The sequence below is a fragment of the Coregonus clupeaformis genome, chromosome 17, assembly GCF_020615455.1.
Source record: "Coregonus clupeaformis isolate EN_2021a chromosome 17, ASM2061545v1, whole genome shotgun sequence".
NCBI classification, from domain to species: Eukaryota; Metazoa; Chordata; class Actinopteri; order Salmoniformes; family Salmonidae; genus Coregonus; species Coregonus clupeaformis.
The window spans coordinates 60,117,940-60,136,254 of record NC_059208.1 but is presented as its reverse complement, the minus strand read 5'-3'; the positions used below and the strand labels follow the sequence as shown (position 1 = coordinate 60,136,254).

The following is an 18,315-nucleotide window of genomic DNA, read 5'->3' as shown; positions in this document are numbered from 1 at the left end:
ATTAACAGGGTAGACAGTAGTGTTGTGGATAGAGGTTATTAACAGGGTAGACAGTAGTGTTGTGGATAGAGGTTATTAACAGGGTAGACAGTAGTGTTGTGGATAGAGGTTATTAACAGGGTAGACAGTAGTGTTGTGGATAGAGGTTATTAACAGTGTAGACAGTAGTGTTGTGGATAGAGGTTATTACCAGGGTAGACAGTAGTGTTGTGGATAGAGGCTAGTCAGGGTAGACAGTAGTGTTGTGGATAGAGGTTATTAACAGGGTAGACAGTAGTGTTGTGGATAGAGGTTATTAACAGGGTAGACAGTAGTGTTGTGGATAGAGGTTATTAACAGGGTAGACAGTAGTGTTGTGGATAGAGGTTATTAACAGGGTAGACAGTAGTGTTATGGATAGAGGTTATTAACAGGGTAGACAGTAGTGTTGTGGATAGAGGCTAGTCAGGGTAGACAGTAGTGTTGTGGATAGAGGTTATTAACAGGGTAGACAGTAGTGTTGTGGATAGAGGTTATTAACAGGGTAGACAGTAGTGTTGTGGATAGAGGTTATTAACAGGGTAGACAGTAGTGTTGTGGATATAGGTTATTAACAGGGTAGACAGTAGTGTTGTGGATAGAGGCTAGTCAGGGAAGACAGTAGTGTTGTGGATAGAGGTTATTAACAGTGTAGACAGTAGTGTTGTGGATAGAGGTTATTAACAGGGTAGACAGTAGTGTTGTGGATATAGGTTATTAACAGGGTAGACAGTAGTGTTGTGGATAGAGGCTAGTCAGTGTAGACAGTGTTGTGGTTTTTTCCCATCTTTTTTTATTTTGCATGAGCGTTGATCCAACTATTGTGGAAAAATGCATTGAAATTATAGGGAGCATTACTTTATTCACCCCAAATGGAGATTAGCGTTTACCCAACTATTTTGTTTTACCACTACATCACTGGCTACATCTTATAATGTAGCATATTTCCTTAGTAATCCTATTAATATTACCATTTTGTTTCATATTTTTCTTATTCTGTATCTAAATTGAATTATTTGTCTTCTCACAGAGATAGGAAGAACCATGGGAACTCAGAGGACTGCTGTGTGTATCTATTTAGTGAAGACCCATGGGAACTCAGAGGACTGCTGTGTGTATCTATTTAGTGAAGGACCATGGGAACTCAGAGGACTGCTGTGTGTATCTATTTAGTGAAGACCCATGGGAACTCAGAGGACTGCTGTGTGTATCTATTTAGTGAAGGACCATGGGAACTCAGAGGACTGCTGTGTGTATCTAGTTAGTGAAGACCCATGGGAACTCAAGAGGACTGTTGAGTGTATCTATTTAGTGAATACCCATGGGAACTCAGAGGACTGCTGTGTGTATCTATTTAGTGAAGAACCATGGGAACTCAGAGGACTGCTGAGTGTATCTCTTTAGTGAAGACCCATGGGAACTCAAGAAGACTGTTAAGTGTATCTATTTAGTGAAGATCCATGGGAACTCAGAGGACTGCTGTGTGTATCTATTTAGTGAAGACCCATGGGAACTCAAGAGGACTGTTGAGTGTATCTATTTAGTGAAGACCCATGGGAACTCAGAGGACTGCTGTGTGTATCTATTTAGTGAAGAACCATGGGAACTCAGAGGACTGTTGAGTGTATCTCTTTAGTGAAGACCCATGGGAACTCAAGAGGACTGTTGAGTGTATCTATTTAGTGAAGACCCATGGGAACTCAAGAGGACTGTTGAGTGTATCTATTTAGTGAAGACCCATGGGAACTCAAGAGGACTGTTGAGTGTATCTATTTAGTGAAGACCCATGGGAACTCAGAGGACTGCTGTGTGTATCTATTTAGTGAAGGACCATGGGAACTCAGAGGACTGCTGTGTGTATCTATTTAGTGAAGGACCATGGGAACTCAGAGGACTGCTGTGTGTATCTATTTAGTGAAGACCCATGGGAACTCAAGAGGACTGTTGAGTGTATCTATTTAGTGAAGGACCATGGGAACTCAGAGGACTGCTGTTTGTATCTATTTAGTGAAGGACCATGGGAACTCAGAGGACTGCTGTGTGTATCTATTTAGTGAAGACCCATGGGAACTCAGAGGACTGCTGTGTGTATCTATTTAGTGAAGACCCATGGGAACTCAAGAGGACTGTTGAGTGTATCTATTTAGTGAAGGACCATGGGAACTCAGAGGACTGCTGTGTGTATCTATTTAGTGAAGGACCATGGGAACTCAGAGGACTGCTGTGTGTATCTAGTTAGTGAAGGACCATGGGAACTCAGAGGACTGCTGTGTGTATCTATTTAGTGAAGACCCATGGGAACTCAAGAGGACTGTTGAGTGTATCTATTTAGTGAAGGACCATGGGAACTCAGAGGACTGCTGTGTGTATCTATTTAGTGAAGGACCATGGGAACTCAGAGGACTGCTGTGTGTATCTAGTTAGTGAAGGACCATGGGAACTCAGAGGACTGCTGTGTGTATCTAGTTAGTGAAGACCCATGGGAACTCAGAGGACTGCTGTGTGTATCTATTTAGTGAAGACCCATGGGAACTCAGAGGACTGCTGTGTGTATCTATTTAGTGATGGTAGATGCTTATACTGTTAGTCTTTCTTCATCATAAACTCTTTACACCATATCTAAATCTTTATCTAAATAGCATCACATGCTAACTCTATACACACCATATCTAGATAAGAACAGTGGGAACCCAGAGAATCACAGTGTTCAGAGAAGAAGTCTCCATACCACAGTAAAGCCTGTTTCCACATTGTGTGAGTCCTGCACGGGTCAGTTTTTTGGAGCCACACCCACCCCGTGACGGCCACATCAATTCCGAGCCCCACCCGATATCAGGACAGAATTGTTTGCGGGTAACCGGAGGTAACCGTCTGCCAACAAACACAGCAGTAATACGATGAAGAGTTGACAAGTGCTGCTGCATGCAACTCCTGTGTATACGTCTGCCTTATGCCTTATGTAGGCTAAACATACACAGATTCTAGCACTTCAGGGCCTGTTCCCGCTTCAGGGCCTGTTCGTTCCCGGTTCAGGGCCTGTTCCCGCTTCAGGGCCTGTTCCCGCTTCAGGGCCTGTTCCCGCTTCAGGGCCTGTTTCCGCTTCAGGGCCTGTTTCCGCTTCAGGGCCTGTTTCCGCTTCAGGGCCTGTTCCCGCTTCAGGGCCTGTTCCCGCTTCAGGGCCTGTTCCCGCTTCAGGGCCTGTTCGTTCCCGCTTCAGGGCCTGTTCCCGCTTCAGGGCCTGTTCCCGCTTCAGGGCCTGTTCCCGCTTCAGGGCCTGTTCGTTCCCGCTTCAGGGCCTGTTCTCGCTTCAGGGCCTGTTCCCGCTTCAGGGCCTGTTCCCGCTTCAGGGCCTGTTCCCGCTTCAGGGCCTGTTCCCGCTTCAGGGCCTGTTCGTTCCCGCTTCAGGGCCTGTTCCCGCTTCAGGGCCTGTTCGTTCCCGCTTCAGGGCATGTTCCCGCTTCAGGGCATGTTCCCGCTTCAGGGCCTGTTCCCGCTTCAGGGCCTGTTCCCGCTTCAGGGCCTGTTCCCGCTTCAGGAACTGTTCCCGCTTCAGGGCCTGTTTCCGCTTCAGGGCCTGTTTCCGCTTCAGGGCCTGTTTCCGCTTCAGGGCCTGTTCGTTCCCGCTTCAGGGCCTGTTCCCGCTTCAGGGCCTGTTCCTGCCTGTGTTTGAACTTGTCTTGTCTTGGTGTTGCTGTGTGAAACACTACTTTTTCTGTGTTGATATTTACATTTTACATTTTAGTCATTTAGCAGACGCTCTTATCCAGAGCGACTTACAGTTAGTGAGTGCATATATTTTTTTATACTGGCCCCCCGTGGGAAACGAACCCACAACCCTGGCGTTGCAAGCGCCATGCTCTACCATCTGAGCTACACAGGGATATGGATACTCTTTTTATATTTTCCGCAGTGCTGTGTTTGCGTGTTATTGGGGTTGACCTCTGTATCCTTCTTGACAGACTTGCCATGTCAGCATTATTCAGAGCGAGTGGAATGGAGGGAGAGAGAGAGGGAGAGGGACAGAGACAGGGGAGAGAGACAGGGGAGAGAGAGAGAGAGAGAGAGAGAGAGAGAGAGAGAGAGAGAGAGAGAGAGAGAGAGAGAGAGAGAGAGAGAGAGAGAGAGAGAGAGAGAGAGAGAGAGAGAGAGACAGAGAGAGAGAGAGAGAGAGAGAGAGAATTCCATATAGACACCATTGTCCTAGAGCACAAAATCCAGAAAAGAGCCGTTAAATTCTACAACCACCTAAAAGGAAGCAATTCCCAAACCTTCCAAAACAAAGCCATCACCTACAGAGAGATGAACTTGGAGAAGAGTCCCCTAAGCAAGCTGGTGCTGACAAACACAAACAGACCCCACAGAGCCCCAGGACAGCAACACAATTAGACCCAACCAAATCATGGATAATTTCTTGACACATTGGAAAGAATTAACAAAACTACAATGCTATTTGGCCCTAAACATAGAGTACAGAGTGGCAGAATACCTGACCACTGTGACTGACCCAAAATTAAGAACATTCTTGACTATGTACAGACTCAGTGAGCATAGCCTTGCTATTGAGAAAGGCCGCCGTAGGCAGACCTGGCTCTCAAGAGAATACAGGCTATGTGCACACTGCCCACAAAATGAGGTGGAAACTGAGCTGAACTTCCTAACCTCTTGCCAAATGTTTGACCATATTAGAGAGACATATTTCCCTCAGATTACACATACCCACAAAGAATCCTCATAAATCCAATCCTCCACACAAATCCAATCCTCATAAACTCCCATATACACTGAGTACACCAAACATTCGGAAGACTTTCCTAATATTGAGTTGCACCCTCTTGCCCTCAGAACAGCCTGAATTCGTAGGGGCATAGACTCTACAAGGTGTCGAAAGCGTTCGACAGGGATGCTGGCCAATATTGACTCCACAGTTGTGTCAAGTTGGATGGATGTCCTTCGGGTAGTGGACCATTCTTGATACACAAGGAAAACTGTTGAGCGTGAAACACCCAGCTGCGTTGCAGTTCTTGACACAAATTGGTGCTCCTGGCACCTACTACCATACCCCGTTCAAAAGGCACTTACAAGTTTTGTCTTGCCCATTCACCCTCTGCATGGCACACATACAGAATCCTTGTCTCAATTGTCTAAAGGCTTAAAAATCCTTCTTTAACCTCTATGGGATCGGTGTCCCGTATACGGGACGGTTGAGCTAATGTGGGCTAATGTGGTCAGCATGACTGTTGTAAGTAACAGTAAACTTTCCAGGACATAGACATGTCTTATATGGGCAGAAAGCTTAAATTCTTGTTAATCTAACTGCACTGTCCAGTTTACAGTAGCTATTACAGTGGAAAAATACCATGCTACCATGCACTCCTGGGAATGTGTAAACTTATATTTTGTATTACCATATCATTTATTATGTTCTCTATAGTTATGTACCTGAAAATGTATCAATTGACCAATTCGGCACATTTGGGCAGACTTGATACAAAATAGTCCAGTATTGCAATGCTTCACTGGATCAATCTGAAACTTTGCACACACACTGCGGCCTTCTAATGGCCAAAATCGAAATTGCGTCTAAATTGCAACATTATATTGTGGCCTTTCTCTTGTATTTCAAATATATATATATATATTTTAAATATTTTACCAGATCTAATGTGTTATATTCTCCTACATTAATTTCACATTTCGACAAACTTCAAAGTGTTTCCTTTCAAATGGTATCAATAATTAGCATATCCTTGCTTCAGGTCCTGAGCTACAGGCAGTTAGATTTGGGTATGTCATTTTTGGCAAAAATTGAAAAAATTATGAGGTTAAACTGTCTTCTCCCCTTAATCTACACTGATTTAAGTAAATTTAAAACATGACATCAATAAGGGATCATAGCTTTCACCTGGTCAGTCCATGTCATGGAAAGAGCAGTTGTCCTTAATGTTTTGTATACTCAGTTGATATTAGGTGAAATACCACAGTGTGCCATCACAGCAGCAAGATTTGTGACCTGTTGCCACAAGAAAAGGGCAACCAGTGAAGCACAAACACGATTGTAAATACAACCCATATTTATTTATCTGTTTATTTATTTCCCCTTTCATCCTTCAACTATTTGCACATTGTTATAACATTGTACATAGCCAATAATATAACATTTGAAATGTCTATATTCTTTAAAAACTTTTGTGACTGTTCATTTCTGATTGTTTATTTCCATTTTGTTTACTATCTATTTCACTTGCTTTGGCAATGTAAACATATGTTTCCCATGCCAATAAAGCCCTTTGAATTGAATTGAGAGAGAAAGAGAGACATAGAGAGAGAGACAGAGACAGAGACAGAGACAGAGACAGAGACAGAGAGAAGACAAGAGGAGAAATAGACCCAGATAGAAGACAAGAGGAGAGGAGAAATAGACCCAGATATAAGACAAGAGGAGAAATAGACCCAGATAGAAGACAAGAGAAGAGGAGAAATAGACCCAGATAGAAGACAAGAGGAGAAATAGACCCAGGTAGAAGACAAGAGGATAAATAGACCCAGATAGAAGACAAGAGGATAAATAGACCCAGATAGAAGACAATAGGAGAAATAGACCCAGATAGAAGACAAGAGGAGAGGAGAAATAGACCCAGATAGAAGACAAGAGGAGAAATAGACCCAGATAGAAGACAAGAGGAGAGGAGAAATAGACCCAGATAGAAGACAAGAGGAGAGGAGAAATAGACCCAGATAGAAGACAAGAGGAGAGGAGAAATAGACCCAGATAGAAGACAAGAGAAGAGGAGAAATAGACCCAGATAGAAGACAAGAGAAGAGGAGAAATAGACCCAGATAGAAGACAAGAGAAGAGGAGAAATAGACCCAGATAGAAGACAAGAGGAGAAATAGACCCAGATAGAAGACAAGAGAAGAGGAGAAATAGACCCAGATAGAAGACAAGAGGAGAGGAGAAATAGACCCAGATAGAAGACAAGAGGAGAAATAGACCCAGATAGAAGACAAGAGAAGAGGAGAAATAGACCCAGATAGAAGACAAGAGGAGAAATAGACCCAGATAGAAGACAAGAGAAGAAATAGACCCAGATAGAAGAGGAGAGGAGAGGAGAAATAGACCCAGATAGAAGACAAGAGGAGAAATAGACCCAGATAGAAGACAAGAGAAGAAATAGACCCAGATAGAAGACAAGAGGAGAAATAGACTCAGATAGAAGACAAGAGGAGAGGAGAAATAGACCCAGATAGAAGACAAGAGGAGAAATATACCCAGATAGAAGACAAGAGGAGAAATAGACCCAGATAGAAGACAAGAGAAGAAATAGACCCAGATAGAAGACAAGAGGAGAAATAGACCCAGATAGAAGACAAGAGGAGAGGAGAAATAGACCCAGATAGAAGACAAGAGGAGAAATAGACCCAGATAGAAGACAAGAGTAGAAATAGACCCAGATAGAAGACAAGAGGAGAGGAGAAATAGACCCAGATAGAAGACAAGAGGAGAAATAGACCCAGATAGAAGACAAGAGGAGAGGAGAAATAGACCCAGATAGAAGACAAGAGGAGAAATAGACCCAGATAGAAGACAAGAGGAGAGGAGAAATAGACCCAGATAGAAGACAAGAGGAGAAATAGACCCAGATAGAAGACAAGAGGAGAAATAGACCCAGATAGAAGACAAGAGGAGAAATAGACCCAGATAGAAGACAAGAGAAGAGGATTGTCAATGGGGCTGATGTGGATGCGGAGTCGGAGTCAGGCGCAGGACACAGAAGCTCAGTCAAACAGACTTTACTAGTCAAATATACCATACAAAAATAAACGGGCCTCAAACACTGGAGGCGAGAGATTACGCAAAAAGTGCGTAAAACACTAACTAAATGAGCACAAAACTCTGACATCAACGGACAGGCGGACAACAACACACAAACTCACATACACAAAGCAGAAAACTTATAGGACACATAATTAGACACAAACGGACACAGGTGCAACAGACAGACCAAACCAAACAAACATCGAAACATCCAACGGTGGTAGCTAGTACTCCGGGGACGACGAACGCCGAAGATGCCCGAGCAAGGAGGAGGAGCAGCCTCGGTAGAATCCGTGACAAGGATAAATAGACCCAGATAGAAGACAAGAGGAGAGGAGAAATAGACCCAGATAGAAGACAAGAGGAGAAATAGACCCAGATAGAAGACAAGAGAAGAGGAGAAATAGACCCAGATAGAAGACAAGAGGAGAGGATAAATAGACCCAGATAGAAGACAAGAGAAGAGGAGAAATAGACCCAGATAGAAGACAAGAGGAGAAATAGACCCAGATAGAAGACAAGAGGAGAGGAGAAATAGACCCAGATAGAAGACAAGAGGAGAAATAGACCCAGATAGAAGACAAGAGGAGAGGAGAAATATACCCAGATAGAAGACAAGAGGAGAAATAGACCCAGATAGAAGACAAGAGAACAGGATGAATAGACCCAGATAGAAGACAAGAGGAGAAATAGACCCAGATAGAAGACACGAGAAGAGGAGAAATAGACCAAGATAGAAGACAAGAGGAGAGGAGAAATAGACCCAGATAGAAGACAAGAGGAGAAATAGACCCAAATAGAAGACAAGAGGAGAAATAGACCCAGATAGAAGACAAGAGGAGAGGAGAAATAGACCCAGATAGAAGACAAGAGAAGAGGAGAAATAGACCCAGATAGAAGACAAGAGAAGAGGAGAAAAAGACACAGATAGAAGACAAGAGGAGAGGAGAAATAGACCCAGATAGAAGACAAGAGAAGAGGAGAAATAGACCCAGATAGAAGACAAGAGAAGAGAAGAAATAGACCCAGATAGAAGACAAGAGAGGAGGAGAAATAGACCCAGATAGAAGACAAGAGGAGAAATAGACCCAGATAGAAGACAAGAGGAGAAATAGACCCAGATAGAAGACAAGAGGAGAAATAGACTCAGATAGAAGACAAGAGGAGAGGAGAAATAGACCCAGATAGAAGACAAGAGGAGAAATAGACCCAGATAGAAGACAAGAGGAGAAATAGACCCAGATAGAAGACAAGAGGGGAAATAGACCCAGATAGAAGACAAGAGGATAGGAGAAATAGACCCAGATAGAAGACAAGAGAAGAGGAGAAATAGACCCAGATAGAAGACAAGAGAAGAGGAGAAATAGACCCAGATAGAAGACAAGAGAAGAGGATAAATATACCCAGATAGAAGTCAGGAGAAGAAATAGACCCAGATAGAAGACAAGAGGAGAAATAGACCCAAAAAGAAGACAAGAGAAGAGGAGAAATAGACCCAGATAGAAGAAAAGAGGAGAAATAGACCCAGATAGAAGAGAAGAGGAGAGGAGAAATAGACCCAGATAGAAGACAAGAGGAGAAATAGACCCAGATAGAAGACAAGAGAAGAGGAGAAATAGACCCAGATAGAAGACAAGAGGAGAGGAGAAATAGACCCAGATAGAAGAAAAGAGGAGAAATAGACCCAGATAGAAGTCAAGAGGAGAAATAGACCCAGATAGAAGACAAGAGAAGAGGAGAAATAGACCCAGATAGAAGACAAGAGGAGAAATAGACCCAGATAGAAGACAAGAGGAGAGGAGAAATAGATCCAGATAGAAGACAAGAGAAGAGGAGAAATAGACCCAGATAGAAGACAAGAGAAGAGGAGAAATAGACCCAGATAGAAGACAAGAGAGGAGGAGAAATAGACCCAGATAGAAGACAAGAGGAGAAATAGACCCAGATAGAAGACAAGAGGAGAGGAGAAATAGACCCAGATAGAAGACAAGAGGAGAAATAGACCCAGATAGAAGACAAGAGGAGAAATAGACCCAGATAGAAGACAAGAGGGGAAATAGACCCAGATAGAAGACAAGAGGATAGGAGAAATGAAAACCAGATAGAAGACAAGAGAAGAGGAGAAATAGACCCAGATAGAAGACAAGAGAAGAGGAGAAATAGACCCAGATAGAAGACAAGAGAAGAGGAGAAATATACCCAGATAGAAGTCAGGAGAAGAAATAGACCCAGATAGAAGTCAAGAGGAGAAATAGACCCAGATAGAAGACAAGAGGAGAAATATACCCAGAAAGAAGACAAGAGAAGAGGAGAAATAGACCCAGATAGAAGACAAGAGGAGAAATAGACCCAGATAGAAGACAAGAGGAGAAATAGTCCCAGATAGAAGAGAAGAGGATAGGAGAAATAGACCCAGATAGAAGACAAGAGAAGAGGAGAAATAGACCCAGATAGAAGACAAGAGGATAGGAGAAATAGACCCAGATAGAAGACAAGAGAAGAGGAGAAATAGACCCAGATAGAAGACAAGAGAAGAGGAGAAATAGACCCAGATAGAAGACAAGAGAAGAGGAGAAATATACCCAGATAGAAGTCAGGAGAAGAAATAGACCCAGATAGAAGTCAAGAGGAGAAATAGACCCAGATAGAAGACAAGAGGAGAAATAGACCCAGAAAGAAGACAAGATAAGAGGAGAAATAGACCCAGATAGAAGACAAGAGGAGAAATAGACCCAGATAGAAGACAAGAGGAGAAATAGACCCAGATAGAAGAGAAGAGGAGAGGAGAAATAGACCCAGATAGAAGACAAGAGGAGAAATAGACCCAGATAGAAGACAAGAGAAGAGGAGAAATAGACCCAGATAGAAGACAAGAGGAGAGGAGAAATAGACCCAGATAGAAGACAAGAGGAGAAATAGACCCAGATAGAAGTCAAGAGGAGAAATAGACCCAGATAGAAGACAAGAGAAGAGGAGAAATAGACCCAGATAGAAGACAAGAGGAGAAATAGACCCAGATAGAAGACAAGAGGAGAGGAGAAATAGACCCAGATAGAAGACAAGAGAAGAGGAGAAATAGACCGAGATAGAAGACAAGAGAAGAGGAGAAATAGACCCAGATAGAAGACAAGAGAGGAGGAGAAATAGACCCAGATAGAAGACAAGAGGAGAAATAGACCCAGATAGAAGACAAGAGGAGAGGAGAAATAGACCCAGATAGAAGACAAGAGGAGAAATAGACCCAGATAGAAGACAAGAGGAGAAATAGACCCAGATAGAAGACAAGAGGGGAAATAGACCCAGATAGAAGACAAGAGGATAGGAGAAATAGACCCAGATAGAAGACAAGAGAAGAGGAGAAATAGACCCAGATAGAAGACAAGAGAAGAGGAGAAATAGACCCAGATAGAAGACAAGAGAAGAGGAGAAATATACCCAGATAGAAGTCAGGAGAAGAAATAGACCCAGATAGAAGTCAAGAGGAGAAATAGACCCAGATAGAAGACAAGAGGAGAAATAGACCCAGAAAGAAGACAAGAGAAGAGGAGAAATAGACCCAGATAGAAGACAAGAGGAGAAATAGACCCAGATAGAAGACAAGAGGAGAAATAGACCCAGATAGAAGAGAAGAGGAGAGGAGAAATAGACCCAGATAGAAGACAAGAGAAGAGGAGAAATAGACCCAGATAGAAGACAAGAGAAGAGGAGAAATAGACCCAGATAGAAGACAAGAGAGGAGGAGAAATAGACCCAGATAGAAGACAAGAGGAGAAATAGACCCAGATAGAAGACAAGAGGAGAAATAGACTCAGATAGAAGACAAGAGGAGAGGAGAAATAGACCCAGATAGAAGACAAGAGGAGAAATAGACCCAGATAGAAGACAAGAGGAGAAATAGACCCAGATAGAAGACAAGAGGGGAAATAGACCCAGATAGAAGACAAGAGGAGAGGAGAAATAGACCCAGATAGAAGACAAGAGAAGAGTTGAAATAGACCCAGATAGAAGACAAGAGAAGAGGAGAAATAGACCCAGATAGAAGACAAGAGAAGAGGAGAAATATACCCAGATAGAAGTCAGGAGAAGAAATAGACCCAGATAGAAGTCAAGAGGAGAAATAGACCCAGATAGAAGACAAGAGGAGAAATAGACCCAAAAAGAAGACAAGAGAAGAGGAGAAATAGACCCAGATAGAAGACAAGAGGAGAAATAGACCCAGATAGAAGAGAAGAGGAGAGGAGAAATAGACCCAGATAGAAGACAAGAGGAGAAATAGACCCAGATAGAAGACAAGAGAAGAGGAGAAATAGACCCAGATAGAAGACAAGAGGAGAGGAGAAATAGACCCAGATAGAAGACAAGAGGAGAAATAGACCCAGATAGAAGTCAAGAGGAGAAATAGACCCAGATAGAAGACAAGAGAAGAGGAGAAATAGACCCAGATAGAAGACAAGAGGAGAAATAGACCCAGATAGAAGACAAGAGGAGAGGAGAAATAGACCCAGATAGAAGACAAGAGAAGAGGAGAAATAGACCCAGATAGAAGACAAGAGAAGAGGAGAAATAGACCCAGATAGAAGACAAGAGAGGAGGAGAAATAGACCCAGATAGAAGACAAGAGGAGAAATAGACCCAGATAGAAGACAATAGGAGAAATAGACCCAGATAGAAGACAAGAGGGGAAATAGACCCAGATAGAAGACAAGAGGATAGGAGAAATAGACCCAGATAGAAGACAAGAGAAGAGGAGAAATAGACCCAGATAGAAGACAAGAGAAGAGGAGAAATAGACCCAGATAGAAGACAAGAGAAGAGGAGAAATATACCCAGATAGAAGTCAGGAGAAGAAATAGACCTAGATAGAAGTCAAGAGGAGAAATAGACCCAGATAGAAGACAAGAGGAGAAATAGACCCAGAAAGAAGACAAGAGAAGAGGAGAAATAGACCCAGATAGAAGACAAGAGGAGAAATAGACCCAGATAGAAGACAAGAGGAGAAATAGACCCAGATAGAAGAGAAGAGGAGAGGAGAAATAGACCCAGATAGAAGACAAGAGGAGAAATAGACCCAGATAGAAGACAAGAGAAGAGGAGAAATAGACCCAGATAGAAGACAAGAGGAGAGGAGAAATAGACCCAGATAGAAGACAAGAGGAGAAATAGACCCAGATAGAAGTCAAGAGGAGAAATAGACCCAGATAGAAGACAAGAGAAGAGGAGAAATAGACCCAGACAGAAGTCAAGAGAAGAAATAGACCCAGATAGAAGTCAAGAGGAGAAATAGACCCAGATAGAAGACAAGAGGAGAAACAGACCCAGATAGAAGACAAGAGAAGAGGAGAAATAGACCCAGATAGAAGAGGAGAGTAGAGGAGAAATAGACCCAGATAGAAGACAAGAGGAGAAATAGACCCAGATAGAAGACAAGAGGAGAAATAGACCCAGATAGAAGACAAGAGGAGAGGAGAAATAGACCCAGATAGAAGACAAGAGAATAGGAGAAATAGACCCAGATAGAAGACAAGTGAAGAGATGAAATAGACCCAGATAGAAGACAAGAGAAAAGGAGAAATAGACCCAGATAGAAGACAAGAGAAGAGGAGAAATAGACACAGATAGAAGACAAGAGAAGAGGAGAAATAGACCCAGATAGAAGTCAAGAGAAGAAATAGACCCAGATAGAAGAAAAGAGGAGAAATAGACCCAGATAGAAGAGAAGAGGAGAGCAGAAATAGACCCAGATAGAAGACAAGAGGAGAAATAGACCCAGATAGAAGACAAGAGGAGAGGAGAAATAGACCCAGATAGAAGACAAGAGAAGAGGAGAAATAGACCCAGATAGAAGACAAGAGAAGAGGAGAAATAGACCCAGATAGAAGACAAGAGAAGAGGAGAAATAGACCCAGATAGAAGACAATAGGAGAAATAGACCCAGATAGAAGACAAGAGGAGAGGAGAAATAGACCCAGATAGAAGACAAGAGGAGAAATAGACCCAGATAGAAGACAAGAGGAGAGCAGAAATAGACCCAGATAGAAGACAAGAGGAGAAATAGACCCAGATAGAAGACAAGAGGAGAGGAGAAATAGACCCAGATAGAAGTCAAGAGAAGAAATAGACCCAGATAGAAGTCAAGAGGAGAAATAGACCCAGATAGAAGACAAGAGGAGAAACAGACCCAGATAGAAGACAAGAGAAGAGGAGAAATAGACCCAGATAGAAGAGGAGAGTAGAGGAGAAATAGACCCAGATAGAAGACAAGAGGAGAAATAGACCCAGATAGAAGACAAGAGGAGAAATAGACCCAGATAGAAGACAAGAGGAGAGGAGAAATAGACCCAGATAGAAGACAAGAGAATAGGAGAAATAGACCCAGATAGAAGACAAGTGAAGAGATGAAATAGACCCAGATAGAAGACAAGAGAAAAGGAGAAATAGACCCAGATAGAAGACAAGAGAAGAGGAGAAATAGACACAGATAGAAGACAAGAGAAGAGGAGAAATAGACCCAGATAGAAGTCAAGAGAAGAAATAGACCCAGATAGAAGAAAAGAGGAGAAATAGACCCAGATAGAAGAGAAGAGGAGAGCAGAAATAGACCCAGATAGAAGACAAGAGGAGAAATAGACCCAGATAGAAGACAAGAGGAGAGGAGAAATAGACCCAGATAGAAGACAAGAGAAGAGGAGAAATAGACCCAGATAGAAGACAAGAGAAGAGGAGAAATAGACCCAGATAGAAGACAAGAGAAGAGGAGAAATAGACCCAGATAGAAGACAATAGGAGAAATAGACCCAGATAGAAGACAAGAGGAGAGGAGAAATAGAACCAGATAGAAGACAAGAGAAGAAATATACCCAGATAGAAGTCAAGAGGAGAAATAGACCCAGATAGAAGAAAAGAGAAGAGGAGAAATAGACCCAGATAGAAGACAAGAGGAGAAATAGACCCAGATAGAAGAGAAGAGGAGAGGAGAAATAGACCCAGATAGAAGACAAGAGGAGAAATAGACCCAGATAGAAGACAAGAGAAGAGGAGAAATAGACCCAGATAGAAGACAAGAGGAGAGGAGAAATAGACCCAGATAGAAGACAAGAGGAGAAATAGACCCAGATAGAAGACAAGAGGAGAAATAGACCCAGATAGAAGACAAGAGGAGAGGAGAAATAGACCCAGATAGAAGACAAGAGGAGAAATAGACCCAGATAGAAGACAAGAGGAGAAATAGACCCAGATAGAAGACAAGAGAAGAAATAGACCCAGATAGAAGACAAGAGGAGAGAAGAAATAGACCCAGATAGAAGACAAGAGGAGAGGAGAAATAGACCCAGATAGAAGACAAGAGGAGAGGAGAAATAGACCCAGATAGAAGACAAGAGGAGAAATAGACCCAGATAGAAGACAAGAGGAGAAATAGACCCAGATAGAAGACAAGAGGAGAGGAGAAATAGACCCAGATAGAAGACAAGAGGAGAAATAGACCCAGATAGAAGACAAGAGGAGAAATAGACCCAGATAGAAGACAAGAGGAGAGGAGAAATAGACCCAGATAGAAGACAAGAGGAGAGGAGAAATAGACCCAGATAGAAGACAAGAGGAGAAATAGACCCAGATAGAAGACAAGAGGAGAGAAGAAATAGACCCAGATAGAAGACAAGAGGAGAGGAGAAATAGACCCATATAGAAGACAAGAGGAGAAATAGACCCAGATAGAAGACAAGAGGAGAGGAGAAATAGACCCAGATAGAAGACAAGAGGAGAAATAGACCCAGATAGAAGACAAGAGGAGAGGAGAAATAGACCCAGATAGAAGACAAGAGAAGAGGAGAAATAGACCCAGATAGAAGACAAGAGAAGAGGAGAAATAGACCCAGATAGAAGACAAGAGGAGAAATAGACCCAGATAGAAGACAAGAGGAGAGGAGAAATAGACCCAGATAGAAGACAAGAGGAGAAATAGACCCAGATAGAAGACAAGAGGAGAAATAGACCCAGATAGAAGACAAGAGGAGAGGAGAAATAGACCCAGATAGAAGACAAGAGGAGAGGAGAAATAGACCCAGATAGAAGACAAGAGGAGAAATAGACCCAGATAGAAGACGAGAGGAGAAATAGACCCAGATAGAAGACAAGAGAAGAAATAGACCCAGATAGAAGACAAGAGGAGAAATAGACCCAGATAGAAGAGATCAAATAGAAGAACCAGTATGTGTGTCACAGGAGTGTAACCACTTTGTCCGTCTGTTCAATCTTGAAACTGTAAAAAGCCTTTCATCTAAAAGTAAAACATAGTCTGTCTTCTGTCTGACTTTCAAAGGCACAGGAGTCACAAACAAACTATTGTGCACAGACTCATTTTGTGTGCGTGTGTGTGTGTGTGTGTATAACTGTGTGTATGCCTGGGTTCAGAATTTGTTGAATGCTCATGATCCACATAACACTGTCAAGGCCAAGGGGGACACAATCACGTCACCGAGATGTACCCCACTCACCCTTCACCTTCCAACCGTAACACTGATAGATCACAACATCAGATGTATTTGTGCTTTCTGGTAGATATGTAGAATGAAACAAAGGGAGAAGATAGATGGGAATTGTTCAGCATAGAAGATATTGCATTGACCAATAAGAGTTGATCTGTCTACTCAGATCAGTGTGTGTTGTCTGAGTAGCGGAAAGAAATCCCTGAATCTGTTGTGTCCTGTCATGACGTGCCTCTACATCATTGGAGCAGGTGGGAGGTTACCCTAAGGGCAAAGGCCTAAGGTTTTGTTAGTTATTGCTTTAAGGGTAACCCTAAAGAGAAAGATATATTCTCTACAGGACAAATTACCTATCTACCTATCTACCCTAGAAACAGGCCTATAGCTCGTGATAAAACACTTGTAGAGTATAGCTGTTGCTAACACACACACGCACGTGCACACACACACACACACACACACTCACACACACACACACACACACACACACACACACACATAGAAAGAGAAGGAAGGACAGACAGACAGACAGACAGACAGACAGACAGACAGACAGACAGACAGACAGACAGACAGACAGACACTTTCCCCATGCACCTGCTCTAGGGTTCAACCCAAAACAGTTTGTACAGAGAGAGAGGAGAGGACAACATGAATGTCAATGCAGGCTACCTCTATAATGGAATTCATATAACAACCTTCAAAGTACGCTAATCGTATTATGCAATGTATGCAGTTGTCCGTATTCCCTGGGTAAGACCGAATAGGTTCCTGGAAACTGATGAAACAGAGGTTGACTCATAGGTTCCCTGTTGGTTCGTGTCCACCCCCGTACACAGCGTCTTGGATAGACATATGGGTGGCTATAATTGCGTACAGTCTCTGTCCATACAAACACTTAGTTATGACATATGGCTAGCTGTAACAGCGTATATTCTTTGTTATTATTTGACTTACCTTTGGATTTACAATCCGCGCAGAATTTGTTCTCCTCTAGTGATAGTAGCGAAGTGAGGACAGCTTGATATCTGTCAATGTCTTTCACCGATTTACCAGTCATCATCATTACTGTCTCTCCCTCTATGTTGTCTCTCTCTCTCACACCTTTCCGACACCCGCCGCTGTCGTCCTAATATCAAGATAGATGGAGCAGCCTGATTCAGAGAAACTCCGTTTGCAGAATAAAAACCAGACCGCAGAAAAATGAAATACAGATCAAGCTTTTTTCGGCGCCCGCGTCCAAAGAGGGAAGCGATTTGCTTTTCAAACGTTATGGAACAATCCTTTAAGTCAAAGCTACCCAGCTAGCTTGCGGCAATGCATTAGTAATGGCCTGGCAAGACAGAGTTTGTAGCCTATTATTGCACTCGTATGCTTTGTCGAAAAATATATATTTGGTAGTAAAATATCACATAAAAAAACTATATTTCCTGTCGGCCTCTTGTGGAAAAATTATAGCGCAACAAGCGGTTTAGCTACACTCCTTTCAAGCGCATCGGTATCGAGTCCTCTAGTCTGACAGTTCACACCTCTCTCTCATACTCTCTCACTCACACACTCTCACTCACTCACTCACTCTCTCTCTCACTCTCTCTCTCTCTCATACTCTCTCACTCACACACTCACACACACACTCTCTCTCTCTCTCTCTCTCTCTCTCTCTCTCTCTCTCTCTCTCTCTCACCTCACACACCTCACACACTCTCTCTCTCTCTCTCTCTCTCTCTCTCTCTCTCTCTCTCTCTCTCTCTCTCTCTCTCTCTCTCTCTCTCTCTCTCACTCACACACTCACACACTCTCTCTCTCTCTCTCTCTCTCTCTCTCTCTCTCTCTCTCTCTCTCTCTCTCTCTCTCTCTCTCTCTCTCTCATACTCTCTCACTCACACACTCACACACTCTCTCTCTCTCTCTCTCTCTCTCTCTCTCTCTCTCTCTCTCTCTCCTCGAACTGACCGCAGCCGCGCGGCTCAAACACAGCGCGTGCGCGCGAACTCACTC

General features: G+C 42.9%; 1 protein-coding gene across 1 annotated transcript in view; it reads right to left on the bottom strand.

The window, feature by feature from the left end:
- Window positions 1-17,836, bottom strand: part of LOC121585685 (stromal membrane-associated protein 2-like) — a 55,737-nt gene extending 37,901 nt beyond the window's left edge. Inside the window, exon 1 of the mRNA XM_041902012.2 lies at window positions 17,275-17,836. Coding sequence (XP_041757946.2) covers window positions 17,275-17,383 — 109 coding nt within the window. The 5' untranslated portion in view covers window positions 17,384-17,836. The remainder of the gene's footprint in view (window positions 1-17,274) is intronic.
- Between the last annotated feature and the right edge of the window lie 479 nt (window positions 17,837-18,315).